General features: G+C 53.2%; 1 protein-coding gene across 1 annotated transcript; it reads left to right on the top strand.

The window, feature by feature from the left end:
- Nucleotides 1-1,669: 1,669 nt before the first annotated feature.
- Nucleotides 1,670-10,370, top strand: ZFP36L1 (ZFP36 ring finger protein like 1). Its single transcript, XM_030003585.2, has 3 exons — nucleotides 1,670-1,685; nucleotides 6,667-6,877; nucleotides 7,802-10,370. The coding sequence occupies exons 2-3, from the start codon at nucleotides 6,821-6,823 to the stop codon at nucleotides 8,750-8,752; spliced, it is 1,008 nt and encodes a 335-aa protein (XP_029859445.1). The 5' UTR covers nucleotides 1,670-1,685; nucleotides 6,667-6,820; the 3' UTR covers nucleotides 8,753-10,370.
- Nucleotides 10,371-16,768: the final 6,398 nt, after the last annotated feature.

Below are 16,768 nucleotides of genomic sequence, written 5' to 3'. Positions count from 1 at the left end.
CTGGAAATGCCCTCCCAGATTTGGACCTGACCAAACCCCTCTGTCCTCTGTGCATGGGAATCTGCAAAGCCTCGCCTCCGTGTCCTCCCTGCACAGTTCCTACGGGCATGGGACGCTCCAGCCATGCCCAGCTGGCAGAGATGAAAGCATGTTCCCTGCTGTGGTCTGAATGAGGCAACGGTCTTGTGGGAAAAGATATAATAGTGGAACTGAAGTCTGTATCATAATGTATTCAGAGCAGGCAGGAGGAACAAAAAAAAAAAGAACAGGAGACTTGACCTTGGCTTCCTGCCTGGTGCTAAAAGTGTGTTTTGATGGAACGGGATAGGCGGCAAAGCAAGCTGCCTCCCTGATGCAAATATCTCATGGAGCTGTAAGATGTGTGGAGTGCAACCCGTGTGTTTGGAAACAAGATTATGACAAGTTCCACCATGAAGGGCCAAAATGGTATTTTTCAGACCGTTATAGCTGGGCCTATTGGAGGTGAGCTGCCACCAGCACAGCAAGCAGCACCTTCTGACACCAGCATTGCATGTCAGACAAATGTCACAATCCGAGAGGCTCCCGAGTAGTTTTAGACTTTCTCCTTAAAAAAAGAGAATGGTGAAAGCATTTAGTCCTAGCACATTCTTTTGGAGGGAAAAATCATGGAAACATTCCACCGTTGACGTCTGCTGAATAAATCAGCAGCCAGGGCTGCTCCAGCTGGAAACGGGCAGAGGCCAACAGAAATCACTGTGCTGTGTTATCGCCCTGCTGTGTATGGGCTTGGGAGCATGGAAGCAGGATTGAAAAAAACATGGAATTTGTGCTGGTTTCTGAGATCTGTGCCTTTCCATGTCCCTGATCACTCCTGTTTCATGCGCTAACCACCCTATCGATGCAAGGCCAATTGCTGTTTCGATGTGCAGCAGGTGTCACTTGCTTTTTTTTTCTGGAAACTGCCAACAGCCTCCTTAAAGCTTCGGGCACTTCCCTTAACCTGAACAACAATTCGTATAGGTGAGAGGTATTTGACTTCTCTCTGCCCTGGCAGGCACAGAGCCCTATGCAGACTAGGCCAGGTTGAAGGTACCTATTTGAAGGTGTGCCCTTGCTGTACACCATAATCAGCTCCTGAGTTTGGGCCCAGCAGGGATGCTGGGTACCCCGGGACCGGCACGTGCCCGGCTGCGACCTGGAGGAAAGAGGGTGCCAGCACCAGCTGCGCAGGCTGTCCCATGCGGGTGGGCTCTCCGCTGGGAAGGAACGGGGTGCTGCTCCGGGGACCTGCAGTGGAATGGCACGCTGGTCTCCTCGATGGCTGCCTCACGGCTCTCCTCCACCAGTGGTGCGAAACATCTCTTGCTCCATCCCTCCCCTTGCTGAAGCCAGGCTGGGGTGCTTTCTCAGCTCCCATTACCGCACTGGCAGGATGGAAACCCCTCCTCCAGCTTCACGCAGTTGCGGCGTGCTCAGGGAGGAGAGAGCAGACGAGAGTTGCTCCTTGCCCTAAAGGGTTTGCAACTGCACCGAGAACGGGCAAACCCCGCTAAGAAGAGGGAGGTTTCTTTGCAGGAGGTGGTGGGTGCCAGCAGTGAGTGGGCAGCAGGGAGGTCTGCGGTGCTGTGGGAGGGGGCTGCTGGGCTTTCCAGCCCCCTGCCCTGCATCTGGGCAGGGTGTGCAGACCCCGGGCAGGCTGGTGGGTGCCCTGCCGGGGAGCCAGGGTGCAGTGAGAGCCCCGCACCCAGGCCAGGGGCAGAGGAGGGGCAGAGGTTCCTCTTCAGGCACCTTCACTTTCCACAGCCATGCAGCAGTCGGTCCTGGTGATGCTCTTTTACTCCAGCCCCTCAAACCTATTATTTTCCACACTGATTTGTGCCTCGGCCCTGCTCCCACCCCCAGCACAGGCTGCACGTGTCTGGGGGCAGCTGGACGGACCCCGGGACATGGCCGGGCCAGCTGCCTGAGCAGTCATGACAAACAGCTAACACTAGCACGGGCTTGCTGTCCTGCTATGTGGAAACATATTAATTGCATTAGTATTTCCACTGGAAATTATAACTTAGATCCATTAAGTTCAGCCAATTTCCTTACCCTGCGTCTGCTAAAAGGACACCTCTGCTTTTTCCACTGCAGTACCTTGTCAGTGCCACCAGTGCTAAACTTGTGGGAGGCTAGTCACATCCATGTGACGCTTTCAGAAGAGGGCACACACTACCTCCACCTCCTGTCTCCCACTCCCCTCACTTCCCCAGAGGTAGCCCAGCATCTGAGCTACTGAGAAACAGAAAACCCTCTTTATGAACAACCAAATCAGATCCCCAAACCCATTACTAATTAGTAAAGATGTCCTGCAATTTAGATCGCCTTGGATGTTCTTTAGGACATTCACAGGTGTAAAGTCAGGAGCATTAAGGGCTTATAACATTTGTCTGGCACCGTTGCTACCAATTCCAGCAAAAACAATGGAGCTAGCTTCTCGGGTTTCCTGCCACCACAAAGTACACACATGCACACACTCTCTCTATTTTATGAATGTTTACATACCCGAGCTGCCAGGAATCTCACTCACGTTGCTTCCCACCACCTTAACACACTTTCCTGTATCTCTGCAAATTTGTTTTCTCACTGAGCAGCTGGTAATATCCCTCTTGCTTGGGAGCAGGCGGAGGCCGGGCTTCCTCGGGTGCCAGAAAAGCCTGGCAGAGGGCGCACCTACAAGCTGTGGTTTCCATCCCAAGCCATTCACACCTCCCAGCGGCTACCCAGAGATGTTCCATGGAAGGAGCGCAAGGCCAAAATAAAAGCACGGATTAGAAAGTTAGGGGCAGGGGGGGAACGGCCACGCTGACATCCACCTACTCCCCCTGAAAGGCCACAGCGTCTGAGGAGGTGCCTGGAATGGAGGAAACATCTACAACTGCTTGCGGAGACCAGCAGAAAAGCAATTCCACATCTCCACCTCCAGGGGCACAGCCAACAAAAATAGCACTGGACCCAAAAGATATGAATAGAACAGCGACTGCAGAAAGCTTCGACTCATTTTACAGTCCCAGCTGAAATAAAGGCAGGAGGTTTGTCCTTTTTCCGTCCGTACATTGGAGCACCGCTGCAGAAAAGACATGTCTATTTACCTGAAGATTCCCATGGGAGCGGGGAAACGAAATGCCTAACTCATTCAAAACTCACAGGGGAAAACCTTGCTTGTGATGAAAGCACTTCCCTTTCCTAGCTGGAAACTTTGGGAACTGGGTGGTAGGAGGGGGAACAAACCAAACCACCCCCACCCCCGCCTTGTTTTCAACAATTCAGGCTTTTTTGCACTCCTGCTCTTGCTCAGTAACTCTTAACTGACGCAAGCAGACCTGCAGGCTTCCTATTGCTGAACGGCTCCAGGTGAAGATAAGTGGAGGTGTCTTAAGATAGCAATCTTCTTCTGTTGCTATGGGAGCTGTAACATCACCAAACACATTTGTGGAAAAGCTGGCACTTGGATTCAGTTTGTAGTTGGTGCTCAAAGTAACCTCTTATTACCCTGACGGGGAGTTAAACTGGGCTAGGAGTGCAGTCACCCCGTGAGACTGTTCTCCAGCCTTTAGCAGAGGCCAGCGTGTAAACCCATGCCCAGCAGCTTGGGGACAAGATAGTGCCCATTTGTACTTCCCAGTGCTGACCTCCTCCTGCCTGGCCCAAACAATGGGACGTTGCAGAGCTAATCCCAAGTTTGTGAGGTGCACCTCCAAGCCCAGCAGGGTTAGACAGTATAAAGCATAAAAGTAGACCCTAACTAAGTAAAAGTAACCGAACTGGGCCAGATCAAAGGTCTGTTGTGGCCTTCCTCTTACCTCCAAAAGCAGCCGATGCTTAGGGGCAAAAATGGGGGAATGAGAGAGTGATACTTTTGCTGTGCATTGTCCAGCACCGTGCCACAGAGGTCTGCCTTTGCCTTTAGCAAACCTCCAGGGACTTTTCCTCCATAAATTTGTCGAATTGCTTTTTTGACCCCGTTTATACTTTTGACCTCCACAGCATCATGTGCCAACGAGCCCACAGTTTTATACACACACACACATGATCGGAAAAAGTACTCCTTTAAGCCTCCTGCCTTTATAATTTCATTTGCTGCCCCCTGCTTCTTCCCTGTTTTTGGGCCATTCCGGCCCATTTCAGCTCTCGTTCGGGAAAGCGGTTCTTAATTCCTCTGTTAAATGTGTGCACAGGTCTGATGAAGAACCTCATCCCTCTGTATTTTGAGACAAGTTTAGCATCTGCTTGCACCGGCACCAGGTAACGAGAATGCACCAGAAGCTGCTCCCGTGCTGAGGACGGATTTGGGAAGGGCTTGGGAAGTCCTGGACATTTATTTCTGCTTCCCAGGCCCAGCTGTAGTATCCCAAATGGAACGTGTTGGGCCTGGACGGACCAACCCACATGAGAAAGCTAGTGAGCATGGCACTGCATTCATTCACTTTTTCAGTAATCTTCTTTCTTTAATAATTGACTTTCATTTATTCATTTACCTATCTTTATTCATTTGCATCTATCAAAGTTCTGGCACAGCTCTGGTGGGAGGTGCAAGGCTCCCATTTTTTCATTCCTCCGCTCGGTGTGAATTCATGCCCACACAAATTCCCACTCTGGCCCGGAGGGCTCTGACTTTTAGCCACGAGGTGGGGCGAGCAGCTAAATTCCTGATCTGAGCATGTGCGCAGCCAATGCAAAGCAGACCACCATGGAGTCGGGGTTTGCCAAGCTAAATCACTGGAAAAAAATTCCTCCTCGGCTTCAGCCTTCGCCACTCGATCCGTGGAAATGTGCAACCTTAAACCCCGAGTTTCCAAAACAAATGCACACGGGGCAAGGGAAGAATGCAAAAAGCGGCGGGGGAAGGTGGCTGTGCTGGCGGCGGGGCTGCGGCCCCCCGGCTCTCCCGCTCTGAGCCCTGCGGTCAGCCTCACACTGTGGCCGGCCGGCCGGGAGGAACCGGGGCGAAAACGGGGCTGGGAGCGACTCAGTAGCGAAATAGTTATCTCGGCTGGCTTTCTCGGTAACTCTTGGAAAGTCCCCGAAATGACGTTTCTAACCTAACAATTAAAATGGGTTTAATTATAGAGAGGCTCAGAGTCTTGGGAACAAGCACCATCTACAGAATGAGTAAACAACTGCAGAAAATAATAGGCTGGTCTCTCCCCTGGTTACTCCTCGCTCCTGGCCAAGGCAAGGGGAAAAAAAAAAAAAGAAACTAGAAAGAGAAGGAAATTCGAGGAACCTGATTGCTCGCCTTAAGTAAATAATAATAATAATAATATATATATAAAAAAAAAGAGATCTGGAATAGCCGGAGCCTGTGGGCGTTTCTCTCGGTTGGTTATTTTGGCCGTTCTTGAAGACCGAAAGAGGGGAAAAAGACCAGCCGCCAGCTCAAAGTCCAGGTTCTGCGACTCTAAAGCAAACAGAAGAGGAAGTGGATCATTTGTTTGAAGTTTTCGGTGCGGTGGCCCCTCGGGTCGGCGTTGGGCTGCCCAAGGCAGGGGTTTCTTTTCCCCCAGCCAAGCCGGAGCGCGGGGCAGGAGGGAGAGTCTGCGGCGGCGGGGCAGGGCCCCCCCTCGCCCGCCTGCGTGGGGGCGCGGGCCCAGATGCCGCCGCTCGGCCTCAGACGAAACACCCACTAAAGTTACAGTTAGGGCAAGCCTTGCCCCAGCTGGGGCTAAAGGTTTAGGGGCAGCAGATTTCACGCTGAGGCACCCTGGTATCGACAAGCCTTGAAGCGTTTTGCTGCTTTTTTTTTTAACGCAGAAACTGCCGCCGTCCTCCCCCCCTCCTCCCCGCTATATCAATATCAGTATGAATCATACTTTGCCTACTAAAATCTGGAACGCATTACTTGCTCAGAGACGTTACTTCTTTTTTTTCAGTTTTACAGTTTCGAGTTCTGGGGACTGGGAGAAAGGGCAGAATTTATCAAACACCCTTTTAGACGGCAAACCCGTATTTTAACAATTTAAATTAATGTGGATGTGAGCTATTTCCCCTCGCGGAGCCTGCCAGGTTTCAATAAAAATCGGAAAAAAGGAGTAAGGCTCGGGGGGGGGGAAGCGATGTGAATCAACACAAAGACAGTCAGCTCGCAAAAACGCGAGGACGAGCGAAAACGGCTCCGATCAACTTAAATCAAAGCGGACAGTCCGGCGAGCTGGGAAACGCGGCGCGGGGCTCGGCGGCCGCTTACGGCCGATCGGGGCTGGTATTTTGCGGGGGGGGCCGAAGAGATGCCGCCGAACCCCGCACCGGGGGGGGGGGGGGGGGGGTGTGTGTGCGGTGCGAGGCCCCGCGCGCGCCCGCGCGCGCACACACACACACACACACACACGCGCGCGCGCGCGCGCGCAGAGGCGCGCGGCGGCCCGCACAACTGCCTCCGCCAGAGCGGGGGAGGGCAGGCAACAACACCCCCCCCCGGCCGCGGGCCGCTCCCCCCCACCCCTCCCCCTTCCTTCCCCCACTTCCTCCTCCCGAAAGTTTTTCTGGGCCCGCCCGCCCGCCCGGCCGGGTGATTCAGTCGCGGTGTCAATCACCCTGCCCTCCTCCTCCTCCTCCCCTTCCTCCCGCCGCCGGCTCCTCCTCCCGGGCGAAGTCCGAAACTTTATAAGTTGAGCTTGCCCCGAGCCCGCTGGAAGCGGCGAGCGGGCGCGGCGGCCGGGCGGGCTGGTGGCGGCGGCGGGATCGGCGGCGGGGGGAGGCTGCGAGCCGGGGCGCTGGAGGCTGTGCCTGACCCACGCCGTGACTCCTCGTGTCTGTGTGCCGCTGCCCCACCCGCTTCCCCCCTCGCTCGCCGAAGATGTCCACAGCCCTGGTGTCGCCCACCATCTTCGACCTGAGCGAAGTTTTATGCAAGGTAAGGGCGCCGTCGGGGGCCGCTCCTCCGCCTTCGGGGCTCTTCAGCTTCTCTGGCGTGCGCGTTCGGTTGTTTCCTATACCCCCCCCCCCCCCCCGCCCCGTTTTCTGGCCGGGAGCAAGTTTGGCGCCGGGGCCGGAGGGCGCAGGGCGGGGGGCCGAGCGCGGCCGCCCGTCGCGGGGCGCAGGGTCCCCAGCCGCCGCCGCCGCCGCCCGCGCTTCCCGCCTCGGCCGCTCCGGCGGAGGGGAGGGGGGGGGGCACCACCCCGCGCTCCCGGCGGGCTCAGCCGCGGCGCCGGGCGGAGGGCCCGGGTCCTTCCCTTGCCCCCGGGGCCGCCGCGCCGCAACACGCCCGGGCGCGGCGGGGCGGGCGGCGGCGCTGCCGCGGGGCCGGGCGGGCTTCCTCCCCGCGGGGCTCGGCCGCCCCTCGCCCAGCCCCGCCGGAGGGGGAAGCGGGGCGGCGAGGGCTGGGCGGGAGCCGCCGCGCCGCGGGGGGAGCGGAGGGGCGGGCGCCGGCGCTGCGCGCTGCCCTTCCCGCTGCCCTTCCCGCTCGCCGCCGGCCCCCGAAGCGGGGGGCTTTCGCGGAGGAGAGCTCCGGCCTCGGAGCCGGTTTGGATGCAGCCGGCGGCTCCCCCGCGTCTGGCGCTTGCCTCGCTTCGTTACTCCGCCAGGGCTGCGCGGGGGGACGGGGAGGGGCGGCCCGGGGCCCTCGGGCGGAGCGGCGAAGGGGGCCGAAGCAGATGTTGCTGCGGAGGGGGGGGCCGTCGGGGCAGGGCGGTCGCCGCTCCCCGGGCTCCCTTGCTCGCCGCCCGGCGGCGGGGCGCCGTGCCGTGCCGTGCCGTGCCGTGCGCGGGAGGCTGCCGGGGCTGCGCGGGGACGCCGGAGGAGGCGGTGGCAGTGACCGGCCCTTGCTTTCTCCCCGCAGAGCAACAAGATGCTGAACTACAGCCCCTCGGGTGTCAGCGGGTGCCTGCTGGACAGGAAGGCGGTGGGCACCCCGGCCGGCGGGGGTTTCCCTAGGAGGCACTCTGTCACCCTGCCCAACTCCAAGTTTCACCAGAACCAGCTCCTCGGCAGCCTGAAAGGGGAGCCGGCTCCCATGCTGGGCCCCCGGGAAAGCCGCTTCCGGGACCGCTCCTTCTCCGAGGGCGGCGAGCGCCTGCTGCAGCAGAAGCAGCCCGGGGGACAGGTCAACTCCAGCCGCTACAAGACGGAGCTGTGCCGCCCCTTCGAGGAGAACGGCGCCTGCAAGTACGGCGACAAGTGCCAGTTCGCCCACGGCATCCACGAGCTGCGGAGCCTCACCCGCCACCCCAAGTACAAGACCGAGCTGTGCCGCACTTTCCACACCATCGGCTTCTGCCCCTACGGGCCGCGCTGCCACTTCATCCACAACGCGGAGGAGCGCCGGGCCGTGGCGGGGAGCCGGGAGCCCCCCGTCACCGACAGACCCCGCCTGCAGCACAGCTTCAGCTTCGCCGGCTTCCCCAGCACTGCTGCCAGCGGGCTGCTGGACAGCCCCACTTCCATCACCCCGCCGCCCATGCTGAGCGCCGACGACCTGCTGGGCTCCCCCACCTTGCCTGACTGCGCCAGCAACCCTTTCACCTTCTCCAGCCAGGAGCTGGTCAGTCTCTTTGCCCCTAGCATGGGGGTGCAGGTGCCCAGCGGGAGCTCCCCCACCACCTTCTTGTTCAGGCCCATGTCCGAGTCCCCCAACATGTTTGACTCGCCACCCAGTCCTCAGGACTCCCTCTCCGACCAGGAGGGCTATCTGAGCAGCTCCAGCAGCAGCCACAGCGGCTCAGATTCCCCTATCCTGGACACCTCAAGACGTCTTCCCATCTTCAGCAGACTCTCCATCTCCGATGACTAATCTGGGGTTTCCTCTTGCTCCCCCCCACCTCTATTATGATGTTAAGCTGAACTCCCCCCCCCCCCCCCCCCCCCCAATCCCCATCCCCAGTAGTCCAAGCTGGATGTTAACGTGTCCACCTGCCTGCCGTAGACCCACTGGCTTAAACCTTAAGTGCCAAAATACGATGAAAAGCAATAACGTTTACAAAATTAGTGCCTTTTAATGCTTTCACTGTGACTGTATTACCTCTCCAGCTGCAGAGGGCACCAGCAGCTCTGTGCACTTCCAGATGTGCAGGAAATGTCCGGATCCAGCTCCCTCCACTGGCCATGTACTGCATCGCCCTCTCCCAGTCCCTTCCTGACTGGCCAGTTTCCGCTAGGCTGTAGGCATGTGGGCAAGCGTTAACATCCAGTCCTCTTTCTCCCCTCCCCTTAAAGACTAATCTTGCCTGGATCCGCTCAGGTCTGCGGGAAGAAAAGCTGAGAACGGACAAAGATTGTAACATGAGTGGGACTTCGACTGGGAGGAAGGAAACAAAAAAGAAAACAAAAACCAGATGGACTATGAGAGACTTGATTTTGGTGCTAAAGTTCCCCGTGTATTCATGTGACATCTTAAAACAAATAAAGAAATAGAGGGGGTGGGGCCAACAGAAGTCATTCCACACACACACACACACACACACACACACAAAAGTTCGTGTAAACAAAGTTCCAGTAGACATAGCTTTAATGGTTTTGCTCTAGAGTACTTTAGACCTATCTTAGAGCACTCACGCCAAGCTTTTTATTATTTTTTTCTGGGTTTTTAATTTTGTATAACTTTTCAGAAATTGGAGAGCAAATTTTGCTTGTCACTGCACAACAATATAAAAAAGCTTATTTAACTTATCAAAACGTATTTATTGCCGAAACCTATGCTTTTTTGTTAATTTTGTTCATATTTATCGGGATGATGAATCCATAGAATATATTCTTTTATGTTTAAATTATGATCTTCCATATTAATCTTAAGATTGTGAAGTGTCTTTTTTCCTTTTTTCCCCACAGTTTAATATATTATACTACAATGACATTTTTTGTAACTTTACACTTTTTTTGGTTATTTTATTTTAAAAAATGAAAAATTAATTTAAAAAAATGCAAAAACTGTGTTTGGATTATTTATTTTAGAATTTCCCCCCCCTCCCCTTTTTTTTTTGTGTTGGACTGCAAATTGAGTTAATGTGCTTCTTTGCCTTTCCTCTTCTCTTCCCCTCCTTTGGGTCTTGCCTACCTGGGCTTTAGAATGTACATACCTGAGCTCTGTTGCGAGACAGCGTGGAAGGAAGACCTTTTTCTTCTTCTTTTTGTATAGATTCTTCAAGGAGAAAAGCCTTGGGCTCAAAGTGCCTATCTGAAGACATTCCAAATACAGTTTGTCTTTGCGTTTCTGTATTCCAAGTTTGGAGTTTTCCTTGCTGAGGTGAACGGGACTGGCACAAAGAGAATAATGAATGTAATTTTTTTTTTCCCCTGTTACTGTTCACTACATTGCTTTTTCTTCCTCTTTGTGTGAGTTTATTTAAAAGAGAATCTCTTTTGTAACGACTGTTTGCAGTTTAAATCAATAAACCCCAAGTTTTTTCAAGAAACTGACAGTGGAGCTGGTTTTACTTGCAAAGATCGAGGGCCTGGTTTTAGACAACCACTCAAATGCAGATACTTCTCTCTTGACCCTTGAGGTACCCACTGTGTGCTCAGGCATCCCTTCATCGTTCCTCACTGATTAAGCAGGTCAGCCCTGCAAGTGTGTGGGTGCAAATACCTGATGTGGCCTCTAACCCTCTCTGTCTCTTACGGAGTCCTCCCATCTTGAGCTGCTCAGTCTGTTCCTGCAAACTCTTTCTGATCAGTGTAGCTTAAACCTTGGATTGGCTTTTGCTCCTTGTGTGCCCTGTGTTCCTGCACAGCTCCTTCCCCCTCAAGGAGAGCCTACATGTGTTTTGGGTGAGGCTGAAGTGGGATGTTGAAGTGGTAACAGATTTCCCACATCTCAGGTCTGGCTTGTTAGTGGTACTGCTTGGCTTTGGTAGAGCAGCTGTTTGGTATTTTGTATGTGAGAGGAACGTGGCCCCCCAGCAAAGTCTTGGTATACGCGCAGATCACTCTGCCATCACGTTCAAGCCCTCGTACCCCTTGAAGTATCAGTCAGCAATCCCAGAAGCTTCTGAAGCCAGGGGTTTTGTTTAGGGACACTTCTTTGCCAGTGCTGCTCATGGTGCAAGTCCTGTGTTTTCACCCTTGAGCTCTCCTCTGGAGCAAGCTTGGTGCTCTTCCTCACCTGAAACCGTTCCAGCTCTTTTCCAAATTGGGCGTGGAATATTGCTGCCGAACCACCAGTCCTTCAGCTGTCTTGACATGCCTCGATGTTCAGGAGAGACATTTCCTAATTCATGTTGGAGAAGTTCCTGCCAAGCAAAAGCTGCAGGATACCTCGAGGCTTACACTGCTGTACCTTCCCTGCTGCCAGCTTTGTGCAACACGCTTTCTTGTGTGGTCTGGCAATAAAGGTGGAGGAAAGATGGTGGAAGAGGAGTGTGGCTGGTAGAAGCTGGTTCCCATGAACAGTGCAAAAGCCGTATGGGGAGTTTGCTTGGCAGATGCTGATGTAACTAACACGCAGCGCGGTCTGCGTGCTGATCCCTGAGAGAAGAGCCTCAGGCACAGCCCCGGTACTGTTCAGCGGCCTTCAGATAACTTCTGCTGACTGCAGCCTTGCCCCTGGGCGCAAAGGCGATGGGGTGACATGAGAGATGGGCTTCTGCCTGGAAGACCCGTGCGTGGCTGCAGCAAGCGCCCAGGCCTGCCTCCTTCCGCGCTGCTGGAAGCCGAGCCGCCGGCCTCTGAAGAGTGAGGCGTATCTGATCTGGAGAGGATCCCAAGCCTATCCCAGGGTGTGCATGTGGAGCTTGAAACTGCTTGCTTCCTCTCTGGACTTTCTGTGCAGGTCTTAAAACAAACAGTCTTTGCCCAGTTAATAATTGATGAAGAAAATAGCTGTATTAGTTGCACGGTGCTATTGGCATGACAAACAACTGGGAAGCTGCGCTAAAAGTAGGTCTTCGCTCATGGTACTTGTGTACTTCCCATGTCCTAGTGCACTGGTTTGGGGAAGCCAGCACCATTTTTCTCCTGTGAGTTTATTAATGATAAATGCTCTATCACTCAGGGTTTTGCTTTTTGAAACTAACGTTGAGCTAGGTCACGCAGGGGATAGAGAAGAACAGAACAGACAGCACCAGAAGTTTACTTTCTGTAATCGTTTGTAAGAGAGAGAGAGAGCACGGAAGAGCCTCAAGCAATGCAGTGATTTGCCTGATCTGACACCATTAGCATTCATTGCGGCCTGGGTATATGGCAGCAGCTAGTCTGGAGGGACTTCTTCTTTGGATTTACCATGGATGAGTTGTCCATGCTGTTTCTCATAGGGTTAGCATCTGCGTCCCCTAGCAGTTCACCATTGTTGATAATAGCCTAGCTAAGGCTCAGAAAAGTAAATAGCCTTTCCTGGCACGTTCCTCTGACTTGAGGGCTCCTCCATGCTCTGGCTCATTGATTTAGTGCACGGGACTCTCCGAGTGGCCAGGAAGAACGGGCTGGCCTGTACACTCGTACAGTTGCTCCCGACGTGCCTGGTGTGCCAGGGCAGAGAAAAGCACCCACAAGGACAAGATACCTGTTGGCCCATGTAAGGTGGCATGGCAGACTGTGCCTTGGTGCACTTTACAGGTTGCCCTTACAGCTCTTACTGTGGGGCAGGGGGACACCTAGGGTGGCTCTTGCAATTCCTCATGTACTTTTTGTTATAGTCAAGGATGCTTGGCTGTGGCCTCCTTGTAAGAAGACTGGGTCCATGCCTCTGGGCTGCAGGCATTCGCTGTCACTTATTTTTTGGCTTCAAAGTCAGGTGACTTTAGTGCTATCCACATTCAACATGTCTAGCTGTCTTTGGAAATTACAGCCAGCGTGTATGGCTGGCTGTGCCTGTTGCCTCTCGGTAAGGAGTAACGTGATGACTTTGATCTGCAGAGCTCCAGGTGGCTCGGATCCCACTCCCGTGGCTGCCTCCCTCCTTCCTATTTCCTACAACAGCTGTAGGTGTCCCAGCGACTGTACTGGCTATTCCCTTGCTGTGGGCTACATGTGGCTTTTGTACCAAAACATCTTCAGTTCTGCAATCGGGGGCTGTAGAAACAGAGGCCGCCTCATTTCCTGAACTTCTCTGTAGGTGAGGGCTGCAAAGTCAAATAGAGTTTCTTTGCTGTTGTTGTTTTTAAAGGCAGTTGGGAACTTCACTACCGAGTTTTGGCCAACCTTTGTTTAGCATCACTTGTACTTAGGCATGGTGTGCCAGATTGCAAGTAACAAAAAAATACTGCTTAAAAAGAACCCTGAAGTGCTCCAAGTTCCTGGTCCTGACAGAATTTGCCTCATCAGCATAGTCATGAAATCGGGAGACAGAAAGGGAAAGAACTTGGAAAAGCAGGGAACAGCAGAAGTACGCCTGGAGAACTGTTACAAGCTGGCTCGAATTTTCAGTCTGTACGGTTCCTGCGCAGGGAGGGTAATGGTCTGTGAATGGGACTTGGAGCTGCTGTTGCAAATGAGGTAGGGACGACCGGGCTCTGCCGGGCCTTGCACAGCAGAGGGGAGATGGCGGTGGGGCAGGAAACGATGGGGTCACCGTTAGAGATTGGGAGCAAGGCAAGAGCTAGAGATCAAGTCCGTACAGCATGGGGATAGCAAGGGTGAGAGAGCAGCCATGCTATCTTGAGTCTGAAGACTTCTTAACTAATGGTGTTTGGATGGACGAAGGCTAATGAACTGGGTCTCTTCAGTAGGGCTCAGGAGCAGCACCATTGAAGGGAAGGTCTGGATAATGTAGCCTGCTGGATACTATCTGATGGCTATGCCCAAGGATATGAATGAGTATTAAGATGCAGTAATACATGCAAAAACCACAGCATGCCCTTTACACTTGCTAATTGCTGCAATTTGTGTGGCCTGCATTGGGGAAAGCTAGCGTGTGCTTGAGCCTGGAGAAAGAGGCTTTGGGAGAAGGTGCAGTGGTCAGTGTGTGAGCAAAAAGGCTCCCAGCTCCAGTGCTGGAGATGTTGTGGGGGCTGGAGGCTGCAGATGTGTCCAGGGGTGGCACTGACACAAAAGCACAGCCCTAATACCTGCCTGAAGGGAGAGAAGGGCTTGTGCTTGAGGGAGGCTCCTCGTGCCCTATGTAACAACAGGCAAACATCAAGACATGTGGTCTTGTACCCCGCAGTGGGGTCAAGGAGGCAGTTCTGCTGCGGGGAGGTGGTGTCATGAGTGACCAGGTGCTCTGGTGACAGGCAAAAGTGTGGCGAGTGAAGCGAAAACAGGCAAAAAAATGAAGAGTGGTGCCTTCCTTACCTGGGTGCCACAGAAGAGGGGTCAGGAGGAGCCCATAGCAGAAGCAGTTTGAGGGGTATGAACCAGGCACAAACAGGAGGAAAACAGCAAAACTAGTGTTGGGAAGGAGTTCAGCTGGGAGGAAGACGTGACACCGGTTGCAGAGGGTCTCTCTGGGGCTGGGAACGCCGGGAGGGATGGCGAGACTGGCTTGGCGGGGATGCTGCAAGCGTCTGCCGGGAACTCGTGGAACAGCCCTCGCGCTCGAGGCCGAGTTCAGCCCAAAACGTTAGAAGATGATTCTGCCTGGTGATGTAAAATGGCCTTTGTTTGGAGACTCTCTGGCCTGTTAAGCAATGCCTGTTCCTCACAAAGCCGACGCTTATTCCCTAGAATACTTCCAGCGACCAAAAAAAAAAAAAAAAGTTCCTCTAAGACACCCTAAACCAATACCTGCTGTGACTAAGCCCTGTGGGCAGCTCCGCAGCTGATTTATATCCTCCCCCTCCAAACTGAAGGGGTTAGAGTAGAAACAGACGCCGCGTTAAACATAGCCGAGGGCAGCGCGCAAGACAGCTCTGCAGCGAGGCGGGGAGGAAGCGGGGCTGCGGGGCGGCTGCTGCCAGGCGTGACGCCGGTTCGGGTTTCCTCGTAGGCAGAACAGAGCTCCTTTTGGCTGGTGCAGCTTTATGGGCTCGCCTGGGTTTATTATACTGCAAATGTTTTGAATTCCACATCTTAATTTCCAGAGAGGCTTTGCTTAACTTTTGCTGCTTCTTTTTCCCCGGTCTTGTTTTTTTTTTTTTTTTTTTTTACTACCGCTGCCTCAACCTCTTCTTTTTGACCGGGTTTTGGTCAAAGCTGCCGTTTTCTGAGCAAACAGAGGACCGGAGTTCTCCCTGCCTGGGCTCCAGCTGCAAATTAATCTCTTTTCATAGTTTCATTTTATGTCCGCCCACTATCCCCACCACATTAACTTAGTCAACACATGGAAGTGAAATTTTTCCATGCAGGATCCTGCGGGTTGTAAGGCTGTGTGGAGCACGTGACTGCCAGCTCCAGAGTTTTCTTGCACCTCTGGGTGGAAGGAAGTTTCCTCATCCCCCACATATGTGAGCGGTTGTCGGTGTGATGTGAAAAGTTTTAACAACTGGAGTCGGTGGAAACATTTCAGGGTTCAGCATCTCTCTGTGTATTTAAAGCCCTACCACACCGGCCGGGCGGAGGCAAAGCCGTAGGTACGGTATGTTTGCAGTACCTCCGGTGCTACCAGACCACCGGTCGGCAAATGAGCCGGTCGGACGTTTTTAGTGGAGTCGTTCTGTCTCTGCAGGGGTTTATTTCCCTCCCAGAGAAGGCAGAAAGTGCAAGCGATGATGATGCTGACAAAGACGAATGGAGTCTGCTTGGCCTATGTAGTAGATGCGCTTTGTACTCCTACACGATGCCTTTCACGTGTGGGCCTGGGTATTCCAGGCACTTGGCAAATATAACTGTACCTATTCCACAGGTTTTAAAACCCTGTTAGGTATACAACTGCTAAGTGAAGGGGATTGTCCGGCAGTGGCACAGTATCAGAGAAAGAGCTGCAAAAATAATTTAGGACTCCTGATACTTTTTCTCCTGTCTTAGTCTCCAGGCAACAGCAAATATTTCTCCTGAATACTCTGGATGAGCAGATGCCAACGTTGATTCACAGGAAAAGGATGTAGCCACGCAAGCCATAGAAATGTTGTTTGGGATGGTAGCCACGGCCCCTAAGGAGACATTAAGCAATATGGAACAAACGCCAATGAAGTTATTTCTTGAAGCTCTTGCTGTGTTTGCTATAAAGAGATTTCTTGAGCAGTCTTATGTGGGAGCCATTGTGATTTACCTTGATTACAGCTACATGGAGAGAATATACTGTGTTTCACAGCTCTGGAGATGTTGCAAGGGCTTTTGGGCACTAGCAAAGTCCTGGTTTTCTAAGAAGTTACAGTCACAAGAAATGAGGAAAGGTTTTGTTCAAGGCCAACATCAGAGTGTAAAAGGTACACTTTTGCTTGGAAAAGGGACAGCGCTGATATTGTGCAAAGAGGCTCCCTGTTTATTTTCTCTTGGCCTCAGATCTGCTGTGCTGTGTTTACAAATAACCCCATTTTCCCCATGATTAGACTTACAAATTTATCACGGGATTGAAAAGTCGAGAACAAACCTAATTCACCCCCTCTTGAGGGTGCCCAGCCAAAAGAGCTAGGAGAGCTGCAGGAGATCATTTTCCACTAAGTTTAGGTAAAATGTGGCTTTGAATTCATAGACTGAATCTGCTGACCATGATACTTTCCTTCTTCCGGCACTTTTCTGACCAGAAAAACACTTTCAATGTGGGTGAAAACAGAATTGGAGATGTTTTTGAAACATTTGAAAGTTCGTTTCTAAAGTGAGCAGTTTGTAAGAACTTGAGGGCAGGCAGCTGGGGGTGGCCAGCGGTCTCGTGATGGAGGCCAGAGGCAGACAGACCGTGGGGTTATCAGTGTATCATCCAGGTTGGCAGGGACTTCTAGTGAGTCATCCAGACCTTCACTCTTCACTGTGACAGGACTGATCTCATTATCCCCACACC

The sequence above is a fragment of the Aquila chrysaetos genome, chromosome 2, assembly GCF_900496995.4.
Source record: "Aquila chrysaetos chrysaetos chromosome 2, bAquChr1.4, whole genome shotgun sequence".
Classification (NCBI taxonomy): domain Eukaryota; kingdom Metazoa; phylum Chordata; class Aves; order Accipitriformes; family Accipitridae; genus Aquila; species Aquila chrysaetos.
The sequence above is the reverse complement of the archived record's forward strand: the minus strand, read 5'-3'. Positions and strand labels throughout refer to the sequence as shown.